Source organism: Dendrobates tinctorius, unplaced genomic scaffold (assembly GCF_039654945.1).
Source record: "Dendrobates tinctorius isolate UK_male_01 unplaced genomic scaffold, ASM3965494v1 ptg000165l, whole genome shotgun sequence".
NCBI classification, from domain to species: domain Eukaryota; kingdom Metazoa; phylum Chordata; class Amphibia; order Anura; family Dendrobatidae; genus Dendrobates; species Dendrobates tinctorius.
The window spans coordinates 7,857,486-7,881,251 of NW_027361832.1; the positions used below are offsets into that span (position 1 = coordinate 7,857,486).

At 42.0% G+C, this 23,766-nt stretch overlaps 1 protein-coding gene across 4 annotated transcripts in view; it reads right to left on the reverse strand.

Annotated features, from left to right (window-relative positions):
- Positions 1-23,766, reverse strand: part of VPS13B (vacuolar protein sorting 13 homolog B) — a 1,297,298-nt gene that overhangs the window by 306,735 nt on the left and 966,797 nt on the right. For all 4 annotated transcript variants that reach the window (XM_073550458.1, XM_073550457.1, XM_073550459.1 and 1 more), the window contains exon 35: positions 2,304-2,441. In XM_073550458.1, coding sequence (XP_073406559.1) covers positions 2,304-2,441 — 138 coding nt within the window. The remainder of the gene's footprint in view (positions 1-2,303; positions 2,442-23,766) is intronic.

The window sequence follows — 23,766 nt, forward strand, 5'->3', positions numbered from 1 at the left end:
TTAACAACTAGTAATCCCCAGACATGGATTACGACGTGCGACAGAACGTTGGACAAATGAGGGATATTGTTGTTTTTAATTTTGTTTTATTAAAGGAGACAAGGGGTTCAATGGAATGGGCGTTAGGTGAGTATAACTGCGTTTGTTATTTTTAAATAAAAAAAGGAAAAGTGTGTTTTGTTTTTATTTCAAATAAAGGACTTTATTATGGCTTTGTGTTTATTTAACATATAACTATAGGATTAGTAATGGATAGGTGTCTTATAGATGCCTCTCCATTAATAACCCATGGGCTTGATGTCACCAGACAATACAAAGGTGACATCAACCCCACAAATATGAACCCCACTTGACACTGCTACAGGGCATGTGAGAAGAGCCGGGCAAAGTATCTAATACATGCACCTTTTCTGGGTGGCTGCGGGCTGCTATTTTTAGGCTGGGGGCCAATATCCATGGCTTCTTACCAGCCTGAGAATACCAGCAGCCCTCTGCTGTTTGCTTTAGCAAGGCTGGTTGTCAAAAATGGGGGGACCCGGTGCTGCTTTTTTTTTTTTTTAATTATTTATTTAAATCATTTAAAAAACAGCATGGGGACCCTTCAATTCTTGATAACCAACCTTGCTAACACTGACAGCTGAGGGTTGCAGCCCCCAGCTGTAAGTTTTGCCTGTCTGGTTTTGAAAAATACAGGAGAACATGTAGGTTTTTTTTTTAAATTATTTATTTAGAACGCAGGAGCCGGCTGATAAATACTCCCATCAGCCGCTGCTTCTCCCGCTGTTATTAGCAGCAGCAGGTGTAGGCTGATGGGAAGAGTAGACCCATCAGCCCATGCCAATGACAGAAGGTAAACTTTATACCTCCAATTACAGCTGCGGGCTCACACTGTCATTTGACAACGTGGGAATAGCAGCTCTCTGACCGGCAGTAATGATTTTACCGCTGATCAGAAACAGTGCTTGCTGGGCTATCACGCACATGACAGCGTGGCAAACTCTAGGTGTTCGGGCCGGTCCGGGTTCGGGTCCCAGTACTGTTCTCTTACCCGGACCCAAACATCCAGGTGTCCGCCCATCTCTAGTGATTTTTTGACGTTTTTATTAATACCATTTTGGAGTTGGAGATTATCAGTATTCATTTGTATTCACATCTGTAAGACGCAGATGCAGTAGAAAGTCATAGGCTTTCTGTGCGCTCCTGTGTTCTGAGCTGCACACTTCTACTCAGAATGAAATTATTTAAACATACAAGATATCTCCCAAAAGTTACAGTATTTTTCGGATTACAATACGGACTTTTTTCTTCCAAAATTGGAAGTAAAATGGGCTGGCGTCTTAGAATCCGAATTACTGGGGGGGGGGGGGCAGCTGTGATGGAGTAGGGTCACAAGAGGTAGGGTTGCTGCTCCAGGAGGCTGACAGCAGCGGCAGCAAGAGTGGGGTGATGCTGCGGGCCTTGGGACTGCATAAGATGTCGGCGCCGATGAGCGGAGTCCCTTTTCCCAATGATTTCCCTGCGGTGGGCTTTGGGGAAATGGCTGCAAGAAGCGGCGCATGCGTTGATTGAGATCTTGGGAGCATGAACTCCAAATGCAGCCCAGTTCCTGAGCACGCATCAAAAAAACAGTGAGCCGACATAACGCACATCATCTGTTAGTAAGTGGTTAATCTTTCAAAGTGGCACACGTGGTCATAAATACACATAGGGAAGTACAGAAAATGACTGGTGTTACCAATATTGCAGTTATAAAGAGCTCACTGAATGGTTCATTGTTAACTGATTCTGCAGGCAACTACATACAGTGATACTAAGAGGCTGCAAAAGTTAAACAAATCAAAATTTTTAATAAAGCCTTGATGAAATGTATTTTTAGCCCAAAATACATGCATTTATATATAAAAAAAATAAAGAACAATTGCTTCTAAATATGACATTTAATTTACCAACATATGAGGGTAGATGAAACAGAAAATGTCTTTTGGTAAAGTTACAATATTGTCTCCTAAACGACGTGTTTATTTAACAATAGTAAGTATAAGTGAACAAAAAGCAATAAGGCTGAATTCACACTTGGACATTCTCGTGTCTGAAAACCTCATCGGCCTTGAGCGGCTATGTTGCTAGAATTCCTTATTCAAGACTCACTTAACTTTGCAAAGAAACAACTGCTTCACATGTCTAACTATAATCCAAACAACAGTTTCCCTGCAAAATTATGTGATTTTACATGAAGCCGTTAGACTGCGAGCACATTCACTCGGTGTGAATGCAGCCAAACAATAATAATTGACAGCTCTTACCTGGCCCATTAAGGAAATCCTTTATTTGCAGTGTGACAAATGGTGGAGGAATACCTGTTCTGACATTCACCTCTCCTGCGGCTGTCTGTAGCCAAATCTTAGAATAATCCAAACCTTCTGGTAAAGTTTTTCCAACATCTACAACAAATAAGTAATACAATGTCTTTTAGTTCAACAGATTGGTAATTTGCCCCCCCCCCAAAAAAAAAAAAAAATCAAAATATTTAAAGGGGTTGTTCGACAGTTAAATATTGTTTTTGCAGAAGGATTGTTTGAAAATAACAGAGAGGTCTACTCATGTTCCAGAACAATCAGATCTGGAAGTCTTTGCTGGTTCCTGAAGAGGTTTGTGCCCCAATCAGAAGTGACAGCATTGCAGTCTGTGAGAGCCTTGTTTTGGCCAGTCAGAAGCTGCGCTCACAAGATGGCGCCATGGGACAGGAGAGGTACAAAATAGTTAAGAAGGCGGAGGGTGAGTATATGAACGGGGCAGGGGACTTACGTTAATAGCACCACTCCAGCGGTCAAAAAAAATTGCTTAAGTGCTTAAAACAAATTTATTTTATATGATTTATTTCCATAATTATTATTTGACGGCGAGGACTTTTTACTTTTTTATAATTAATTTGCAGATTTTTTATGTGTGTATATTTTTTTTCCCAAAGAGACCATCAATGAACTTTACTGATCGTTTCCACTGTAACTGGGGAATCCATAAGAGTCCCAGTTACAGGGAACAAGCAGCACTGGCAGAACTGTTCAGGATCTGGCAAGACTCATCAGCTCTATATGCCGGCAGACATCTTGCAACCATGCGATCACAAAACCCCACGGAAGCTTCGCTAGCATCGATGTTTCTGTTATCTAAATATCCCTCATTAACCTCTGTTTAGCTGGTGAAATAAACAATAGAACTGCTAATAAACTGCTTTGGTCTTCTACCCAGTCGGTGTTTAACAGTGATGTACAAGATTTTTGTAGCAGTGTACAGCTTTTCAACTGAAATGCTCGTAGGTGAACCATAATGGTTGACTCTCGATCAGAGTTGTTAGCCATCATACACTCTAGCAGATAGCAGGGTAGGAGAAAAAGAAACGGCAGTATTATATGTCAAGGAGACATTGCTATGGAGCAAGTGTAAAAGAAACTATGGCGGCTCTCACTACTTGAGGAAGAAAAAAAAGGAAGAGGCAAGAAAAAAAAGAATAGGCAAGAAAAAAAGGAAGAGGCAAGCAAAAAAAAGAGCAACAGTGTTTCCTTGTCACATGTACTGTACCTATACTATTGTATTATAAAACAGATTTAAAATCAAATAGATTAGTGAAAACTTCTTTTTATGAAATAGGCTTTCATCCATTTAATATGTGTAATATCTGCCAGTGGAGGATCAATAAAAGAATAAATGGATGACACAGGGCAATGTATACACATTGATGAAATCCTGGAGTAGTTTCATGCCCTCCTCATATTGGGCATATATCAACCAGACTGTCAAAAGCAGATAACACCTTCAACTCTAAAAACCCAGTATGCCATTTTTTAAATTCATTTTGTGGTATTAGTAAATTAGCCAGTACAATTCTACCTCTTAATTTCTTTGTTTCCATTTCCCCCATGTATAAAGTAGGTTGAAGAACAAATGTGCGATAAAACATCAAAATATCAAATGTCCTATTACACTCTGTATAAATCTCAACAGATTCTTGTGGTTCTCCCAGTCTTTAACCATCACTTAGTAAGATTTAACCCACTAATGCATCTTATGCCAAGAGTTCACTTAGCCTTAGACTTCAAAGACGCGCGGGCCAGTTGAAAACATGAGTGTAACGATACTGGCCGGCATCCAGAAACTACAAGCACCTTGCATTATAAAATTATTTGGAATGGATCTGAACTTACTGAGCTCTTCATCTCAAAGCCCAAACAGAGTTATCAACCCTACAAATAAATATTTAAAAATATGAATACTTTTCCCTGGGGGCCGTTTGCTTATTTGGATTATTTGTATAGATCTATTATTGTTTTTTGCATCTTACAAGATGTGTTACCTCAAGGAAAACGTTGCCTTCTGGAGACAATTACTTATGTCCTTAAATCCTTTAATATTCAGGGAAAGGTCTAGTTTTAGACCCTGAGAATCCGGAAGTGAGATACTATTCTGATTTTGATAATTATAATTGTAAACATTGCTTTAAATATTTAGATTTTGCTAAATCCGGCAACTAGCGGTCCATGTCACAAACTTTGTAACTTTATAGACTTGAGAAGAGATTCCATGTGCATATAAATAACCTTACTTCATGTATTTTCTGCAGCTGTTCCCATGTGCCCAATTTACTATCTTCTTTGACTTAAAGGGAATCTGTCAGCAGGTTTTCGTTACATCATCCGATATCAGACTGATATAGGAAAAGAGACTCTGATTCCACCAATGTATAACTTAGTTTACTGGGTGCAGTAGGTTTGATACAATCAGATTTCTTAGACTTAACATATAGCAAAGCTGAGAAAGCTGTCCACACCAGGCTCTCTATTTACCTTGTCTATTGACAGTGAGCAGTTCATCAGAGGAGGGGGCGCGGTCGGACTACTTGGCCAAAGGCAGCTAGTCTGGGCAGTGATAATCTCCTGGTGATAAAACCATCACTTATCATACAAACAGAGCAATCACTGGAGAAGGACATGACGGTCAGATAAATAAAAGAAACGAGATGAAGAGGAAGACCAGTAAGCTCATGGCTTGATGCAATTAAGATAACGGCCGCGAAGACCTGGGTGGACCTATCTAATCTTGCACAAGATCGAACTTCCTTCATCAAGTCGCCATGGCATGAGATCAAGCTGAAGACCGTTATTATGATTATTGTTATTATTACATAAACAGCCTAATAAGTTACATATCGCTGAAATCAGTGTTTCAACCCCTACCTCATGCGGCCCTCCGATTAAATAGCAAAAACCTTCTGACAGATTCCCTTTAAGATGCATCAAATCACCTGTGAAACATGAAGACTTCCCAAAGCTCAATGGAAGCAGACATTTTAAAAGATCAACCCTAACTAATGACAGGCCAGAATTTAGGTAGGGTTGATTATATCATTAGCAAATATTTTATGGAGGTTGGCTACTTTCGAAACTTCAACAGAAGTGAGTTGAGGAAACCATGAATGTGGTGAAGCAAAATGGGACTGAAATCGAGACGTATTAGACCACACTGTATGTTATGTTAACTATGCAACTTCCATAATTTCCAAGGCTTCTTCATGTTTGTTACTTGTAAAGCCATGTCCTCTTGTTAGCTAAGCCTTCTGCTCATGCTGTCCTGTGGGGTGTGTGACGAGACCGGTTATGTCCAGCTTTTATCTGCATTGTTGCAGGTTCTCGTCTCCAGGTAAGTAGAGCAGGTGCGGTGTGTTTCAATGGGATGGAGTAGGCTGGAGGATGTGTCTCGTCACAAGCTTCCTTCACCTGCACCCATCTTCTGGACAGGAGTGCTGCTGGCATTATGTCATTAATTGCTCTGACAATAATATTACATGAACTGTAACTTCGCCGGCTTTACTTCTATAATGTAGATCGTTTCATACCATGGACACCATTTACACTATGGAATAAGGGACTGTCAGCTTTGTCTTGACCGTGTTTGCACTACACAGGGCAGGGTCTGCGGTGGTCAGCTCTGATGGGGATTGCTAGAGCAGGTCTAATCAACAGAACTTATTCATGGACATCTGAAAACGGACCATTATTTAGGTCTATACCATTGATGTGTTTTTTGCTTTATGACATTTTTTTTCTTTCACCTGTCAATAATGCAGTGTGACATCCGGTATCTCTACATGTGCTGTCAATCAAAGTCAAATGTGAGGAAAATGAATTACTACGAAGACTGAGTGGACTCGTGTGTGGAACGTAAGCAGCAAATTGTATTACCGTATTAATTCTGAGGTCATACGTTGCAGTAGAGTGCCACATGACCAGTATTATTTTTTATAAGTGAAACATTAATCCCTTCACGACCTTGGGATTTTTTATTTTTTTGTGTTTGTTATTTGCTCCCCTTCTTCCCAGAGCCATAATTCATTTACTTTTCGGTCAATATGGCCATGTGAGGTCTTGTTTTTTGGGGGACGAGTTGTACTTTTGAACAACACCATTGATTTTCCAATATAGTGTACTGGAAAACAGGAAAAAAAAATTCCTAGTGCGGTGAAATTGCAAAAAAATTTTTATTGTCTTTAACAGACTCCTTAGGAGACTTGAAGCTGCGATCATCCGATTGCTTGTGCTACACATAGCAAAAAACACTATAACATGGATAATTCTACAGATTTCCCACTGACATAACACAACAATATCATTGAAGCCCCGAGAGCCAGCGTCGACACCACTGGAACAGCACGGGTACCGTGGGTGAGTATAAGTGTTATTATTTCATGGGGAAATCAAAGATTGAGGAGTTGTCAGAGTAGTGGACAACCATGTTAACCATTTTCCAGGAATGTAACTACTCCACAGTCTCAGCAAAAATCTGGGCAGGAACTAGTGGCTGAGCTCCATGGAAACCAGCTGAACATTATGTAAGATAAAAGCTGTCAGAGGAAAATGTCAGCAAATAAAAAAGCAAGTCGATTGCAAACTTTTTATTGTAATTCAGTCTAACTAGTTAAAGCAATTAAGTAACTTGAGAACAACCCTGTAAGCCTTTAATATCCCCTTTATAGAACTGACCGGACTATGCAAGATGATTTTTGGAAGAAAACTCATAAGACTTCTTAGACATATACTGTACATACCGCAATTTTAATGTGTGTGTGAATAATATTGAACTGCATTGAATACAGGGGTCAGAGGGAGGAAAGGCTTGAATAGCTGCAGAATGTGAGCAACAGTGTGATGCAGCAGCAAAAAAGGCAAATTCAATTCTAGGATGTATTAACAGAAGCATAGAGTCTAGATCATGTGAACTCATTATCCCCCTCTACTCCTCTTTGGTCAGACCTCATCTGGAATACTGTGTCCAGTTTTGGGCGTCACATTTTAAAAAAGACATCAACAAACTGGAGCAAGTTCAGAAAAGAGCGACCAGAATGGTGACCGGTCTGCAAACCCTGTCTTATGAGGAAAGGTTGCAGGATCTGGGAATGTTTAACTTGCAAAAGAGAAGTGAGGAGACTTAATAGCTGTCTACAAATATCTCAAGGGCTGTCACATTATGGAAGGATAATCTTTATTCTCATTTGCACAAGGAAAGACTAGAAGCAATGGGATGAAACTGAATGGGAGGAGACACAGATTAGATATTAGAAATTTTTTTTGACAGTTAGAGTGATCAATGAGTGGAACAGGCTGCCACTAGAGGTGGTGAGTTCTCCTTCAATGGAAGTCTTCAAACAGAGGCTGGACAGACATATGTCTGGGATGATTTAGCGAATCCTGCTTTGAGCAGGGGGTTGGACCAGATGGCCCAGGAGGTCCCTTCCAACTCTACGATTCTATGAACTACAGACTATACACAAAGTTTTATCTTTATAACGACAGAGGAACAGCTGTATCTTCCTGATACACATATTTCCACTTACAAGCTGAATACAGAAAAAATATGTAAGATATTTTCTCAAATCTTGCTGCTGAGTTGCTCCCCTTATTTTACTTGATTCATTGGAGGCACTATGGTGTTTTCTGTTCGTTCTTCAGGAGCATACTGCTCCCCTTCTTTCCTTGTATGCTGGAGTAGGAGTATGCCTGAGCATTCACAGTTCGGGCCGGTGGCATGACTAAGCTTCCGACGTGAATTATTTGCTCTCTAACGCTGATAATAGATGCATTTTTGCCTCTGTAAAATGTGAGAAACACAGGGGTTTTCTAAGCTTGATGAATCTAGCGATCAAGCCAGCTTCAGAGCCACATGTGCAAGCTGCATTAGAAAGCTTGCAAGCGCTAGCTCCTTGCCTGGGAAACTGGCCACTGCAGAAGTGGCCGGTAACCTATGCAACAACCTGTAATCTATGAAATTAAAAACCACCCAAATTTGAGAAAGATGAGGATTTTAAATAATTATTTACAAGCACTTCGCAATTTTAACCATTTAAGAGTATAAGACATAATGGAACTTCTAAAAAAAAAAAATAAAAATACAAGGAACATTTTTTAAAAGGATTAAAAAACATAATTTGAATCACACCACGTTTCCTACATTAAAAATAAACCCATTAAAGAAAATCTGAAAATAAACATATTTGATATCGCCATAGTCATGAAAGTCCGATCTAGGAAAATATAAAATTAACCTAATTGCCAAAAACTACAGAACTGATTTTTTTTTTTTATTGCAGTGACTCCACAAAAAATGAACAGATCATAACGTATCTACCCCAAAATGGTATAAAATAAAAATGTCAGCTCACCGGATGCAGAAAAAAAAAAAAATCAAGCCCTAACACAACTCCATCAATGTAAAAATTAAACCATTAATGACAAAAACAAAATATTTTTTCTTTTTTTTTTTTTTTTAAATAAATTTCCTTTTTTTTTCATTATGTAAACAAATAAAATTAGGAGACTTTGCTATTGCCATTATCGTACTGAGCTGGAGAATCCCACTTCTAGGTCATTTTACTGCACAATGAATGCCATAAAAACAAAACTCAAAATACTATTGTGAAATTGCATTTTTTTTTCTTCTCACAATTTCAACACACGTTTTTCCTGTTTTACAGTACATCGCATGATAAAATAAGTGACGCCATTCAAAAGTACAACTTGTCCTATAAAAATGAAGACCTCATTTGGCTATGTTGGAGGAAAAAAAAAGCTATGGCTCCTGGGAAAAATTAAAGCTAAAAAAAAAAAAATCACCCTGTCCTTAAAAGGAGTTATTATTATTCATTTTTATAGCGCCATTTACTCCATGGCGCTTTACATGTGAAAATGGGACATACATAGACAAGTACAATAAACATGAGCAATACAAGGCACACACAAGTACAAAAGGAGAGAGGACCCTGACCGCGAGGGCTCACAGTCTACAGGGAATAGATGAGGATAGACTAGGAGAGGGTAGAGCTGGTCGTGCGGCGGTTCAGTAGACTAAGGATCACAGCAGGTTGTAGGCTTTTTGGAAGAGGTGGGTCTTCAGGTTCCTTTGAAGGTTTCCATGGTAGGTAAAAGTCTGATGTGTTGCGGTAGAGAGTTCCAGAGTATTGGGGAAGCACGGGAGAAATCTTGTATGCACTTGTGGGAAGAAGAGATAAGAGGGGAGTAGTGAAGGAGATCTTGAGAGGATCGAAGGTTGCGTGTAGGTAAGTACCAGGAGACCATGTCACAGATGTATGGAGGAGACAGGTTGTGGATGGCTTTAAATGTCATAGTTAGAGTTTTGATCTGGAGCCTCTGGACAATAGGAAGCCAGTGAAGGGCTTGGCAGAGAGGAGAGGCTGGGCAATAACGGGGAGACAGGTGGATTAGTCGGGCAGCAGAGATTAGGCTAGATTGGAGTGATGCATGAGTGCTAGAGGGGAGGCCAGAGAGTAGGAGGTTGCAATAGTCGAAGTGGGAGATGATGAGGGCGTGCACAAGCGTTTTTGCAATTTCTTGGTCAAGGAATGCACGGATCTGGGAAATATTTTTGAGCTGGAGTCGGCAGGAGGAGGCAAGGGCTTGGATATGTGGCTTGAAAGAGGGCAGAGATGAGGCTCTCCCCAAGGCATCGAGCATGCGGGACTGGGGAAAGTGAGCAGCCTTTGACACTGATGGATATGTCTGGTGGAGGGGTAGAGTGAGATGCGGGGAAAGATGATGATGAGTTAAACAAACATAATAGTCTAAAGAAGCCAAAGGAAATGACATTGAATAATAGAGCAAAAATGTAAGAAATATGTATTATGGATAAAATCAACTTACTGTACATACTCGAGTATAAGCCGAGATTTTCAGACTTTTTTTTAGGCTGAAAGTGCCCCTCTCGGCTTATACTCGAGTCATAGACCAGGGGGTAGGCGGGGATGGGGGGCGCGGCTGTCAGATCATACTCTCCCCCTCCTGGTGCGGTCTCTGCAAGTCCGTTTCTCAGATGGTCTCCAGCGCTGCTGGTCTTCCTGTGTTCAGCGGTCACATAGTACCGCTCATTAAAGTAATGAATATGCGCATATTCATTACTTTAATGAGCGGTACCACGTGACCGCTTAACACTGGAAGGAGCTGCCGGAGACTATGGGAGAAGCAGGGACTGCAGAGACCGCGCCAGGAGAGGGTGAGTATGACGGGGAGCATATGCGATATCCACCCGTCCCCGATCCACCGCCGCGCGACGCTCTGTCTTCCGCATCCTCTGGCTCTGACGTTCAGGTCAGAGGGCGCGATGACTTAGTTAGTGCGCGCCCTCTGCCTGAACAGTCATTGCAGAGACCCGGAAGACAGAGCGGCGCACGACGGTGGAACAGGGACACGTGAATATCGCAGGTACCAGGGCCATGAGCCAGCTGCGACACCAGCACCTGGCCACCACAGCGCGCCGGTGTCCCCGCATGCTCAGCACACCGGCACCTGGCCCCCAGCAACGAGAGGTGAGTATGTAATTTTTTTTTTGTATTCGCAGCAGCAGCATATGGGGCATATTCCATAAAGCATCTTATGGGGCCATAACCTTTATAGAGCAGCATATGGGGCATATTCTATGAAGCATCATATGGGGCCATAACCTTTATGAAGCAGCATATGGGGCATATTCTATAGAGCATCTTATGGGGCCATAACCTTTATGGAGAAGTATATGGGGCATATTATTCTATGGAGCACCTTATGGGGCCATTATTAACCTTTGTGCAGCATTATATGGGTCGTATTTTGCATGGAGCATCTTATGGGGCCCATCATGAATTTTATGGAGCATTATATGGGGCGTCTTATGGGGCCCATCATGAACTGTAATGGAGCATTATATTTGGCTCCTGATTCAATATGGATATTCAAAAACATTTAGCCTACTGATGTCTCAATTAATTTTACTTTTATTAGTATCTATTTTTATTTTTGAAATTTACCAGTAGCTACTGCATTTCCCACCCTAGGCTTATACTCGAGTTAATAAGATTTCCCAGTTTTTGTGCCAAAATTAGGGGCCTCGGCTTATACTCGGGTCGGCTTATACGCGAGTATATATACGGTATATCTATGGAGCATTTTATGGGCCGTAACCTTTATGCAGCATTATATGGGGCATATATATCTATGGGGCATCTTATGGGGCCATCAACCTTTATGGAGCAGCATATGGTGCAAATATATCTATGGAGCATCTTATGGGACCATCAACCTTTATGGAGAAGCATATGGGGCATATTATTCTATGAAGAATCTTATGGGGCCATCAACCTTTATGAAGCATTATATGGGGCATATTATTCTATGGAGCATCGTATGGGGCCATCAACCTTTATGGAGTAGCATATTATTCTATGGAAAATCTTAGGGGGACATTATTAACCTTTGTGCAGCATTATATGGGGTTTATTTTGTATGGAGCATCTTATGGGGCCCATCATGAACTGTATGGAGCATTATATGGGGCTCCTGATTCAATATGGATATTCAAAAACATTTAGCCTACTGATGTCTCAATTAATTTTACTTTTATTAGTATCTATTTTTATTTTTGAAATTTACCAGTAGCTACTGCATTTCCCACCCTAGGCTTATACTCGAGTTAATAAGATTTCCCAGTTTTTGTGGCAAAATTAGGGGCCTCGGCTTATACTCGGGTCGGCTTATACGCGAGTATATATACGGTATATCTATGGAGCATTTTATGGGCCGTAACCTTTATGCAGCATTATATGGGGCATATATATCTATGGGGCATCTTATGGGGCCATCAACCTTTATGGAGCAGCATATGGTGCAAATATATCTATGGAGCATCTTATGGGACCATCAACCTTTATGGAGAAGCATATGGGGCATATTATTCTATGAAGAATCTTATGGGGCCATCAACCTTTATGAAGCATTATATGGGGCATATTATTCTATGGAGCATCGTATGGGGCCATCAACCTTTATGGAGTAGCATATTATTCTATGGAAAATCTTAGGGGGACATTATTAACCTTTGTGCAGCATTATATGGGGTTTATTTTGTATGGAGCATCTTATGGGGCCCATCATGAACTGTATGGAGCATTATATGGGGCTCCTGATTCAATATGGGTATTCAAAAACATTTAACCTACTGATGTCTCAATTAATTTTACTTTTATTGATATCTATTTTTATTTTTGAAATTTACCAGCAGCTGCTGCATTTCCCACACTAGGCTTATACTCGAGTCAATAAGTTTTCACAGTTTTTTGTGGCAAAATTAGGGGCCTCTGCTTATACTCGAGTATATACGGTAGATATCTGTTATGATTGAGTCACCGTAGGAGACAAAAACAGAAATGCTAGCTAAGTCCAGAAAACCAGAGAAGTTGGCAGCTATCGGATTGCAGACCCCTGAACCTATCAACACAACTAGCAGTAGCCGTGGGGGGCTCCTACAATGCCCTAGGCCCCTCCATCACAGCCAGAGGACTACATAGCCTAAAGACAGAAAGGGAAATCTAAACTGCCCCAGAGCAGACCCCAAAGCAAAAGGCAGCCCCCCACATATAATGACGGTGAAGCAAGAAGAAAGAACAAAACACAGACAGAAAGACAGACTGAGCAAAGACGGGGCCCACGCTAGCTTAGATAGGAAAGGACAGGAAGGCTGCTGTCTGCAATCCGTGAAAAACCCTATGAAAATAAGAGCCAACAAACTGACAGTAAAAAGGCCCTGAAGACGCTAGGCTTCAAAAAAAGCTATGTCAGTACTCAGGAATATTCTGAAGACAGAGCAACAGGCAAAAGGAGATTCAGCTCACCCCAGCAGGGAATGGCAGAATCCAGAAAAGGAAGGAAAACAAAACACTAATGCAAAAAGGCAAAGCAGAAATCTTAGCTTTAGATGAGCAGGAATCAGACTGGTTTCCTCGAAGTCCACAGAGAAATCACCCGCAGGCCAGAAGGGCGTCGGCAGCCTTATATCCAGTCATTAACTCCACTCAGCCAGTCATCATCATCAGCCCCAGGTGTTTGACAATCAGGCTCACTACCTTTCTTCACCAGAAGAGGGAGTTCCTCGGGCCTCAGTAGTGAAGGGGAAAATGAACTCACAACAGTACCTCCCCCTTGAGGAGGGGTCACCGAACCCTCAACCACGCCACCAGGGTGATCAGGGTGAGCCCGATGAAAGGCACGCACCAATCTTTTGTCATGAATATCGGAGGCAGAGACCCAGGAATTATCCTCCTGACCATAACCCTTCCACTTAACCAAATACTGGAGTCTCCGTCTAGCCAGACGGGAATCCAGCACTTTCTCTACCTCATATTCCATGTTACCTTCAACCAATACAGGGTCTGGAGGTGCAACCCCCGGAACAACAGGTTCAACAAACCTCTTCAACAAAGATTTATGGAACACATTATGGATTTTAAATGTGACAGGAAGAGCCAAACGAAAAGAGACCGGATTAATAATCTCCAAAATCTTGTAAGGTCCTATAAATCTAGGCTTAAACTTAGGAGAAGCCACCTTCATAGCAATATTTTTTGATGATAACCACACCATATCACCAACCTTAAATTGGGGACCAATGGTCCTATGTCGGTTGGAAAACCGCTGGGCCTTTTCCTGGGAGAGAGATAACTTATCCACCACTTTGTCCCAGGTCTGGTGCATTCTCTCCACCACAGTGTCAACCCCTGGGCAGGCAGAGGGCTCCACCTGCCCTGAAGAAAATCGAGGATGAAACCCAAAGTTACATAAAAAAGGAGACATCAAAGTGGCAGAACTAGCTCTATTATTTAAAGCAAATTCGGCCAAGGGCAAAAATGAAACCCAATCATCCTGATCAGCAGAAATAAAACATCTCAAATATGACTCCAAGGTCTGGTTTGTTCTCTCTGTCTGCCCATTGGTCTGAGGGTGAAAAGCAGAGGAGAAGGACAACTGAATTCCCAGCTTGGAACAGAAAGTTCTCCAAAATCTAGACACTAACTGGACTCCTCTGTCAGATACAATGTTCTCAGGAATCCCGTGCAAGCGAACCACCTGTTGTAAAAACAGGGGCACCAATTCAGAGGAAGACGGCAACTTAGGGAGTGGTACAAGATGAACCATCTTAGAGAACTTATCACAAATCACCCAAATAACAGTCATCCTTTGAGAGACAGGCATATCAGAGATGAAATCCATTGAAATATGGGTCCATGGCCTCTTGGGGACAGGCAAAGGCATCAACAACCCACTAGAGCGAGAACACGATTTAGACCGGGAGCACGTCCCACAGGACTGCACAAAATTCCTGACATCACGAGACAAGGAGGGCCACCAAAAAGACCGATTCACCAGATCTCTAGTACCAAAAATACCTGGATGACCAGCCAAAGCAGAGCAATGAACTTCAGACATCACTCTCTTCTTCCACTGGTCAGGAACACACAACTTTCCACTGGGACAACGCTCAGGTTTGTCCTCCTGGAACTCTTCCAGAGCACGTCTCAAATCGGGCGAGATGGCAGAAAGAACTACCCCTTCGCCTAAGATGGTAGCAGGCTTGGTCACCACAGGAGAATCAGCAAAGAAGCTCCTAGAGTGGGCGTCAGCCTTGACATTCTTAGTTCCAGGAAAAAAAGAAACCACAAAATCAAAACGTGTAAAAAACAAGGCCCACCTAGCCTGTCTAGGGTTCAAGCGCTTAGCCGACTCTAGGTAAATCAAATTCTTGTGGTCAGTGAGGACCACGACTTGATGCTTAGCTCCCTCCAACCAATGTCTCCACTCCTCAAATGCCCATTTCATGGCTAACAGTTCCCGATTCCCCACATCATAGTTACGTTGAGATGGAGAGAACTTTCGGGAAAAGAAAGCACAGGGATTCATTTTAGATGTTACAGGATCCTTTTGGGACAAAACAGCTCCTGCACCAATCTCAGAAGCATCCACCTCTACCTGGAACGGAAGTGAGACATCAGGTTGCCGCAAAACCGGGGCGGAGGTGAATCTTCGCTTCAGCTCCTGAAAGGAAGAAACAGCCTCCGGAGACCAATTTAACACATCAGCACCCTTCTTAGTCAAATCAGTCAATGGCTTGGCAATACTAGAAAATTTTGCTATAAATTTCCGATAAAAATTAGTAAAACCCAAAAACTTCTGGAGGGCCTTCAAAGAAGTGGGCTGAACCCAATCGTAAATGGCCTGTACCTTGGCCGGGTCCATTTCAATAGTTGACGGGGACAAAATAAAAACCAAAAAAAGAAATCCTCTGTACTCCAAAAAGGCATTTAGATCCTTTGACATACAGTGAATTCTCCCTCAAGATCCAGAACACAGTCCGAATATGTTCCACATGAGAATCCCAATCCTTGGAGAAGATCAAAATATCATCCAGATAGATAATCAAAAATTTATCGACAAAATCTCGGAAAATATCGTTCATGAAGCACTGGAAGACAGAAGGGGCATTAATGAGCCCAAAAGGCATCACCAGGTACTCAAAATGTCCCTCCGGAGTATTAAACGCCATCTTCCATTCATCCCCATGCTTAATGTGAATAAAATTATACGCCCCCCTAAGGTCAAGCTTGGTAAACCAGCAAGCACCTTTAACTCTGGAGAATAGATCAGAAATCAGGGGTAACGGATAGTGATATTTAACAGTAATTTTGTTGAGAGCACGATAATCAATACAAGGTCTTAATGATCCATCCTTTTTGGCTACAAAAAAAAAAAACGGCACCTAAGGGTGACGAGGATGGTCTAATATGACCCTTCTCCAACGCCTCCTTAATATAGGATCGCATAGCCTCGTGCTCGGGTACAGATAAATTGAAGAGCCGACCCTTGGGAAATTTACACCCCGGGCTCAGTTCAATAGCACAGTCATAACTCCTATGAGGAGGCAGAGACGCAGACTCATTCTCACTAAATACATCATAAAAGTCCGCCAAATAATCAGGAACATCATGCGACTGAGGAGAGGTGGAAAACACCGGAGCCTCACTAAAGGCACACCGACAACCCCAACTCACCACAGACACAGATTTCCAATCCAAAACTGGATTATGAATTTGTAACCAGGGAAACCCCAGAACAATAGTATCATGCAGATTATGTAACACCAAAAACCTGCAATTTTCTTGATGGTCTGGGGCGACCCGCATTACCACCTGGGTCCAAAACTGAGGTTTATTTTTAGCCAAAGGAGTAGCATCAATCCCCCTCAAAGGGATAGGCGTCTGCAGAGGTGTCATCGGAAATCCACAACGTTTAGCAAAATCCAAGTTCATTAGGTTTAGAGCTGCTCCCGAATCCACAAAAGCCTTGGCGGAAAATGTGGACAGGGAGCAGATCAGAGTAATAGCCAGAAGAAACTTAGGTTGAACACTACCAACAGAAAACGTGTGTGCAAAGCGTTTCTCGCGTTTAGGACAGACAGAAATAATATGCGAGGCATCTCCACAGAAAAAACACAACTTATTACGCCTTCTGAACTCCTGACGTTGCTCTCTGGAAAAAACTCTATCACATTGCATAGGTTCAGACATCGGTTCAACAGGTGGCAACACCTCTCGTGCAGCTCTGCGTTCGCGTAAACGCCGATCAACCTGAATGGCTAAAGACATAGAATCGTCAAGACCAGAGGGAACAGGAAATCCCACCATAGTATCTTTTATGACTTCTGACAACCCCTTCCGAAAGAGAGCAGCCAAGGCATTATCATTCCAGGTAGTAAGTACTGCCCACTTTCGGAATTTTTGACAGTACAATTCTGCAGAATCACGACCCTGGTTCAATGCCAGCAGGGTCTTTTCAGCCTGATCAATGGCATTAGGTTCGTCATACAACAACCCCAAGGCCTGAAAAAATGCGTTCACATTAGTCAGAATAGGATCATCTGGTTTCAAAGAAAACGCCCAATCCTGGGGATCGCCATGCAGCAAAGAGATGACAATTTTAACCTGCTGTGCGGAGCTCCCTGACGAGTTAGGCTTCAAGGCAAAAAATAATTTACAATTATTTTTGAAATTCAAAAATTTAGACCGATCCCCAAAAAATACATCAGGTGTAGGAATCTTTGGTTCAGCAGCATGTGAATGAGCAAGGTAGGCGGAAATTCCCCGCACTTCCGCAGCGAGCTGCTCCACACGATCAGACAATTGCTTTATCTCCATTGAGAGAAAAAAAAAAAAATCCCCCTACGGCCTCAGAGATATAGAGGAAAGAATATACAAACACCTTTTTTTTTTTTTTTTTTTTTTAAACACAATTCTTTCCTGCTATTGAGTACCTTAGGATCTGCGGTGAGGCGGGTGATTCTGTTATGATTGAGTCACCGTAGGAGACAAAAACAGAAATGCTAGCTAAGTCCAGAAAACCAGAGAAGTTGGCAGCTATCGGATTGCAGACCCCTGAACCTATCAACACAACTAGCAGTAGCCGTGGGGGGCTCCTACGATGCCCTAGGCCCCTCGATCACAGCCGGAGGACTACATAGCCTAAAGACAGAAAGGGAAATCTAAACTGCCCCAGAGCAGACCCCAAAAAGCAAAAGGCAGACCCAACATATAAAGACGGTGAAGCAAGAAGAAAGAACAAAACACAGACAGAAAGACAGACTGAGCAAAGACGGGGCCCACGCTAGCTTAGATAGGAAAGGACAGGAAGGCTCCTGTCTGCAATCCGTGAAAAACCCTATGAAAATAAGAGCCAACAAACTGACAGTAAAAAAGGCCCTGAAGACGCTAGGCTTCAAAAAAGCTATGTCAGTACTCAGGAATATTCTGAAGACAGAGCAACAGGCAAAAGGAGATTCAGCTCACCCCAGCAGGGAATGGCAGAATCCAGAAAAGCAAGGAAAACAAAACACTAATGCAAAAAGGCAAAGCAGAAATCTTAGCTTTAGATGAGCAGGAATCAGACTGGTTTCCTAGAAGTCCACAGAGAAATCACCCGCAGGGCAGAAGGGCGTCGGCAGCCTTATATCCAGTCATTAACTCCACTCAGCCAGTCATCATCATCAGCCCCAGGTGTTTGACAATCAGGCTCACTACCTTTCTTCACCAGAAGAGGGAGTTCCTCGGGCCTCAGTAGTGAAGGGGAAAATGAACTCACAACAGATATCACAATGGATGTGGTAAGGCAGCTATAAAGCTGTAGGATTTAAAATAACAAGCCTGCCAGCTGCTGATTTTCTCAGTAGTGAGACAATGCTCTTATGTGTCTGATCGATGATTTACAATTTTGTTGGAATTAAAAGTAATTTTTACACACTCATTTGACCAATGATGTTCTGTTTTGCTCTGAAATTTCAATGCATTTGGCAAACAGTGCATCTCCTTAAAAGGTTTCAGATTAGATAACATTCCTATTGTGAAAAACCAAATGCGTAGAAAAAGTCGGCAAACACAATTACGGAGAGGCAAAAGAAGCATCGTAAAGAGTTATTCCACAAAGCACATTAATTTTCACAAAGCACAGTAAATGCATACTCACTGTTAATATACAGACTAAGCCCAATACAATGTTTATTTTCTTGTAACTTTGTGTCTTTTTCTCATCTCTATCTGATTCTCTCTGCATCCAGCTTCTTATAGCAGAATAGGAGTTCCGATTCCTATTGGGTAAAACTAGATTTTCCAGCAGCAGTTGATTCTCAGTGCCGAAGATCCCTCATGTGTGTTACCGACAAGTCCACCTCTCGGAGTCCAAGCTAATCTAATGGTAAAACTCACCTTATGCATCTGCTCATCTTCTGCTCCTGTACTGTAACCAATGTTATAGGCACACGAGTATAGCAGCAGTATGATTTTCCATCATTAGTTGGTTCATTGCAGAGCTTCTCCTGCGCTCCTCAACTTCTTCTTGACTCGTCAGTGATGTGCAACTCCAAAGGCTTTGTTGATGCATACAGCAGAAAATAGTCCTCTGCCATAAGCATCAATAAGGTAGCATTTGTAGTCTCACATCACTTTACTCTCAGCAGCAGGCAACAAACTTAGCTCAACTAATTTTAGCTACTGTACCCAAAGCCCAATACTACAGTATATCTCTCCTCTCACCCTCATGCATTTTGCCCATTATGCAGTAAATTTATCCTTTCTGTTCCCTCTATATACAGTCCCACAACTCACATTATCTTCTCTGCTCCCCTGTACATACATCCCATCCTGCAGCAAGTTTATCCTTTCTGTCCCTTGTATAAACCAAATTTTCCAGTGTATAGCACTCTTCTCTCACATTTATATGCAGCCCATCCTGCATATCTCTCTTCGCTCAGGCCCCTGTTTACATGCCCCAATTGCAGTTTATATCTCTTCAGTTTCCTGTATATACAGACCATCCAGCAGTATATACCAGTGCTTCTCTTTTATGAATGGGTCACCGAGGAGAATACCAGCCCCAGGCTAAGCCACAGAAAACCAGAGAGGTTGGTAACTAAGCGGACTGCAGACCCTGATCCTGTCCAAACAACTAGCAGTAGTCATGGAGCGAACCTACGATGATCCTAGACGCCTCGGCACAGACGGAGAGCTAACTAAGCCTAAAGCAAGAAAGGGGAAATCTAAACTGCCCTGGAGCAGACCCCATAGGAATAGATAGCCCCCAAACATATTGTCGGCGAGACAAGATGAAAATACAAACGCAGGCAGAAAAATAGACTGAGTAAACGATGGGGCCCACACTGACTAGACAGGTCAGGAAAGGAAAGACACTGTCTGCAATCACGCAAAAAACCCTGCAAAAAGTCCAACACGTTTGATGTACAAAAACACTGAAGTCGCACGACTTCGCCCCCACTATATCAGCACTCTGGTACGTTCTGAAAGCAAAGCAAAAAGAGACCAATATAACAGGGGACAAAAACTGGCACATGCAGTAACATATGGGCAGTGATTCAGCACAGCACCAGCCGGAGCTGGCTGACCCGCACAAAGCAGAGATAGACAAAACCAGATCAAATGCACACAGAATAGCAAATGAGCCACTTAGCTGAACCATGCAGGGAAAGAGCAGGAGACATCAGACCTCAGAAGGCACAGGAAGAAAATCACCAGCAGTTATAGAGGGAGTCAGCTGTCTTAAATCCCAATCAGAAACCCCAGATCTCCAATCGTCTTACTCATTATCAGGTGGCAAGCCTCTGTCAATCAAATCAGCTCCACTACCTCCAGTAACCACCAGAGGGAGCCCAGAAAGAGAACTCGCAACCCCTCTGTCAATCTGACCAGCTCCACTACCTTCAGTAATCACCAGAAAGAAGCCAGATAGAGAATTCACAACACTTCTCACTAAATTAGACTATCATCAAAAAGTTAATATATTTCAGTTCTTCAATATAAAAAATGAAACTCATATTATAGAGTCATTACAGAGTGATCTATTTCAAGTGTTTATTTGATGATTATGGCTAACAGCCAATGAAAACCCAAAAGTCATTATCTCAGTAAATTAGAATAATTTATAACATCAGCTTGGAAAATGATTTTAAAATCCGGAATGTTGGCCTACTGAAATGTAGGTTCAGTAAATGCACTCAATACTTGGCCGTGGCTCCTTTTGCATCAATGTGGCGTGGCATGGAGGCGATCAGCCTGTGGCACTGCTGAGGTGTTATGGAAGCCCAGGTTGCTTTAATAGCAGCCTTCAGCTCATCTGCATTGTTGGGTCTGGTGTCTCATCTTTCTCTTGACAATACTCCATAGATTCTCTATGGGTTTAAGGTCAGGCGAGTTTGCTGGCCATTCAAGCATAGTGATAACTGTTGCTTTTAAAACCAGATATTTGTACTTTTGGCAGTGTGACAAGTGCCAAGTCCTGCTGGAGAATGAAATTTCCATCTACAAAAAGCTTGTAACCAGAGGGTCTGGGCACATGCTTGCTGGTAGAGGAGCATGTGCCCAGACCCTCTGGTTACAAGCTTTTTGTAGATGGAAATTTCATTCTCCAGCAGGACTTGGCACTTGTCACACTGCCAAAAGTACAAATATCTGGTTTTAAAAGCAACAGTTATCACTATGCTTGAATGGCCAGCAAACTCGCCTGACCTTAAACCCATAGAGAATCTATGGAGTATTGTCAAGAGAAAGATGAGACACCAGACCCAACAATGCAGATGAGCTGAAGGCTGCTATTAAAGCAACCTGGGCTTCCATAACACCTCAGCAGTGCCACAGGCTGATCGCCTCCATGCCACGCCACATTGATGCAAAAGGAGCCACGGCCAAGTATTGAGTGCATTTACTGAACCTACATTTCAGTAGGCCAACATTCCGGATTTTAAAATCATTTTCCAAGCTGATGTTATAAATTATTAAATCATGTCCATTAAATATTTGATAACATAAAATGGCTGATCCCTTTTAAGTAAAAACCTGCAGTAAACTCTGAAACCAACAGATCCCAAGCTCTGATCAAAACATGGCAAAGAGCAGTGTAATCTCGGTTTGATTAAAAAAAAAATAGACTGCTATTTTTCCCCAAAACATTGCCACCCTTGCTCAAACGCTGTGTCTGGTATTGCTGCTATTATAATTCCAGACACAGTCCACTAATACAAAGTTGTACTGTGTCAGGAATATTATTTTTTTCCTGAAGAACCTCATTAGATGGAAAAGCAAAACAAATTTCCGTAAAGACAGTTCAGTAGAGTGTCCATATATGAAATGATCCTTATACTGGATATCTGAATGGTGTCACAGTAGGGCCGCAATGCACATTTTCCATAGCACAGGAACTTTTAGGCTTTGCAATATTATTCTGATGCTCCTTAAGGTCATCTCCACCAAGCTGACCAGGCCACAAAAACATGCAAAATTGTGTCCAATTTGCAAAAAAACATCATTACCAGAATAACTAAGTGACCTGATGTTAGTGAATGAGCTCTGACATGCTACTATGGCAAATACAGCACAGAAGTGGGCAAAACGTATCGCATAGTAGCCCTGGCAAACCGAAAAGGTATGGGTAGGGCTCATTTACAGATTTGTAGTTGGATGGCCTATGTAAGGCATGTTTTACATGACCAACATTCACAGACTGAATACGGACTGCGATGTCCAAAGCAGCCGTGGGTCTTCTGCCTCAAATATGATCATGAGGTCTGGACATTGTGTTCTGTACTCGGACACCGAATGTCGACCGTATGAAACCGGCCTACGAGTATGTCCAAGCTGAAGGCCTAGATACGACCTTGACCGGAAGAGCATTGACATCACTAAAGATTAAATTTATACATTTATGGAGATCAAAAGCAGCTACTTCAAGACTAAACATCTTGCTGTTTTCTTCTCAAGTGAGAACATTTGATTACTCTGCAATTTGGAAAATGTAGCTGAATAAGACGAGTAACCAATATAAGCTTTATATATATAGATAAAAAAAAATGGTATAATTATAACGCATAAGCACTGGAAGGCATCAGCCGCAGAAGTGGATGTGCAATTGTAAACCACTTCTGAGACTCTGTCTTGACCTCCATCAAACAGAAAATAATAACAGTAGTTGCGGAACAGAATTTGTCTCTGTGGGAGTTTCATTATTATGAGTTCATCTGAAGTTCTGTGTACAGAATGTGGCATAACTCACAAGTTCCTGCCCACAGCCAAGATCGGCTGCCAAAACAAGCTGCCTACTCTGTGATTAAAGGTAAAACATCAAAAATGTACAAAGTGTGCGTGAAAAACATCAAAGTGAAGATTTTTTTTTTTAATCCTAGTGGATAGCAACAAGCATCCTCATAAGCCTGAAACATGCTGTGATCAATGAATGCAAATACCTTCCTCAGCTGTTTTTTTTTTCCCATTTCTAAGATGACGAGGGCAGAAGATAAAAATATTCCTACTTTCCATAGCATACCTTAGATGCCTCTATTTTTCCATTTAGAAATAAATAGTAGAAGAAGAGGCTTTTCACTAAGTGCAATTGCCTAGTAAACCAGACTGCTTGCTCTGCTGGCATCACAGTTTACCAGTATCTGGCAGGAGAAAGCCATCATTATAGGCTCAGCAATATAAAAGTCAAAAGGAATTAGCAACAGTACCGCGTACCGGTGAACCACTGGGTAGATAAACAATAGTGATGAGTGAAAGAGCTCGGGTAACAAGTTATCCGAGCATGCTCGGGTCTTATCTGAGTATCTTGGGCGTGCTCAAATAATATGTTTGAGTCCCCGCTTCTGCATGATTCGCAGCTGTTAGACACAACACATGTGGGGACTGCTTGTTTGTTAGACAATCCCAACATGTGCTGTGTCTAACAGCTGCAAAACATGTAGAAGCGGGGACTCAAACATATTATTTGAGCAAGCCCAAGATACTCGGATAACACCCGAGCATGCTCAGATAACACGCTATCCGAGCACGTTGGATCATCATGAATAAAC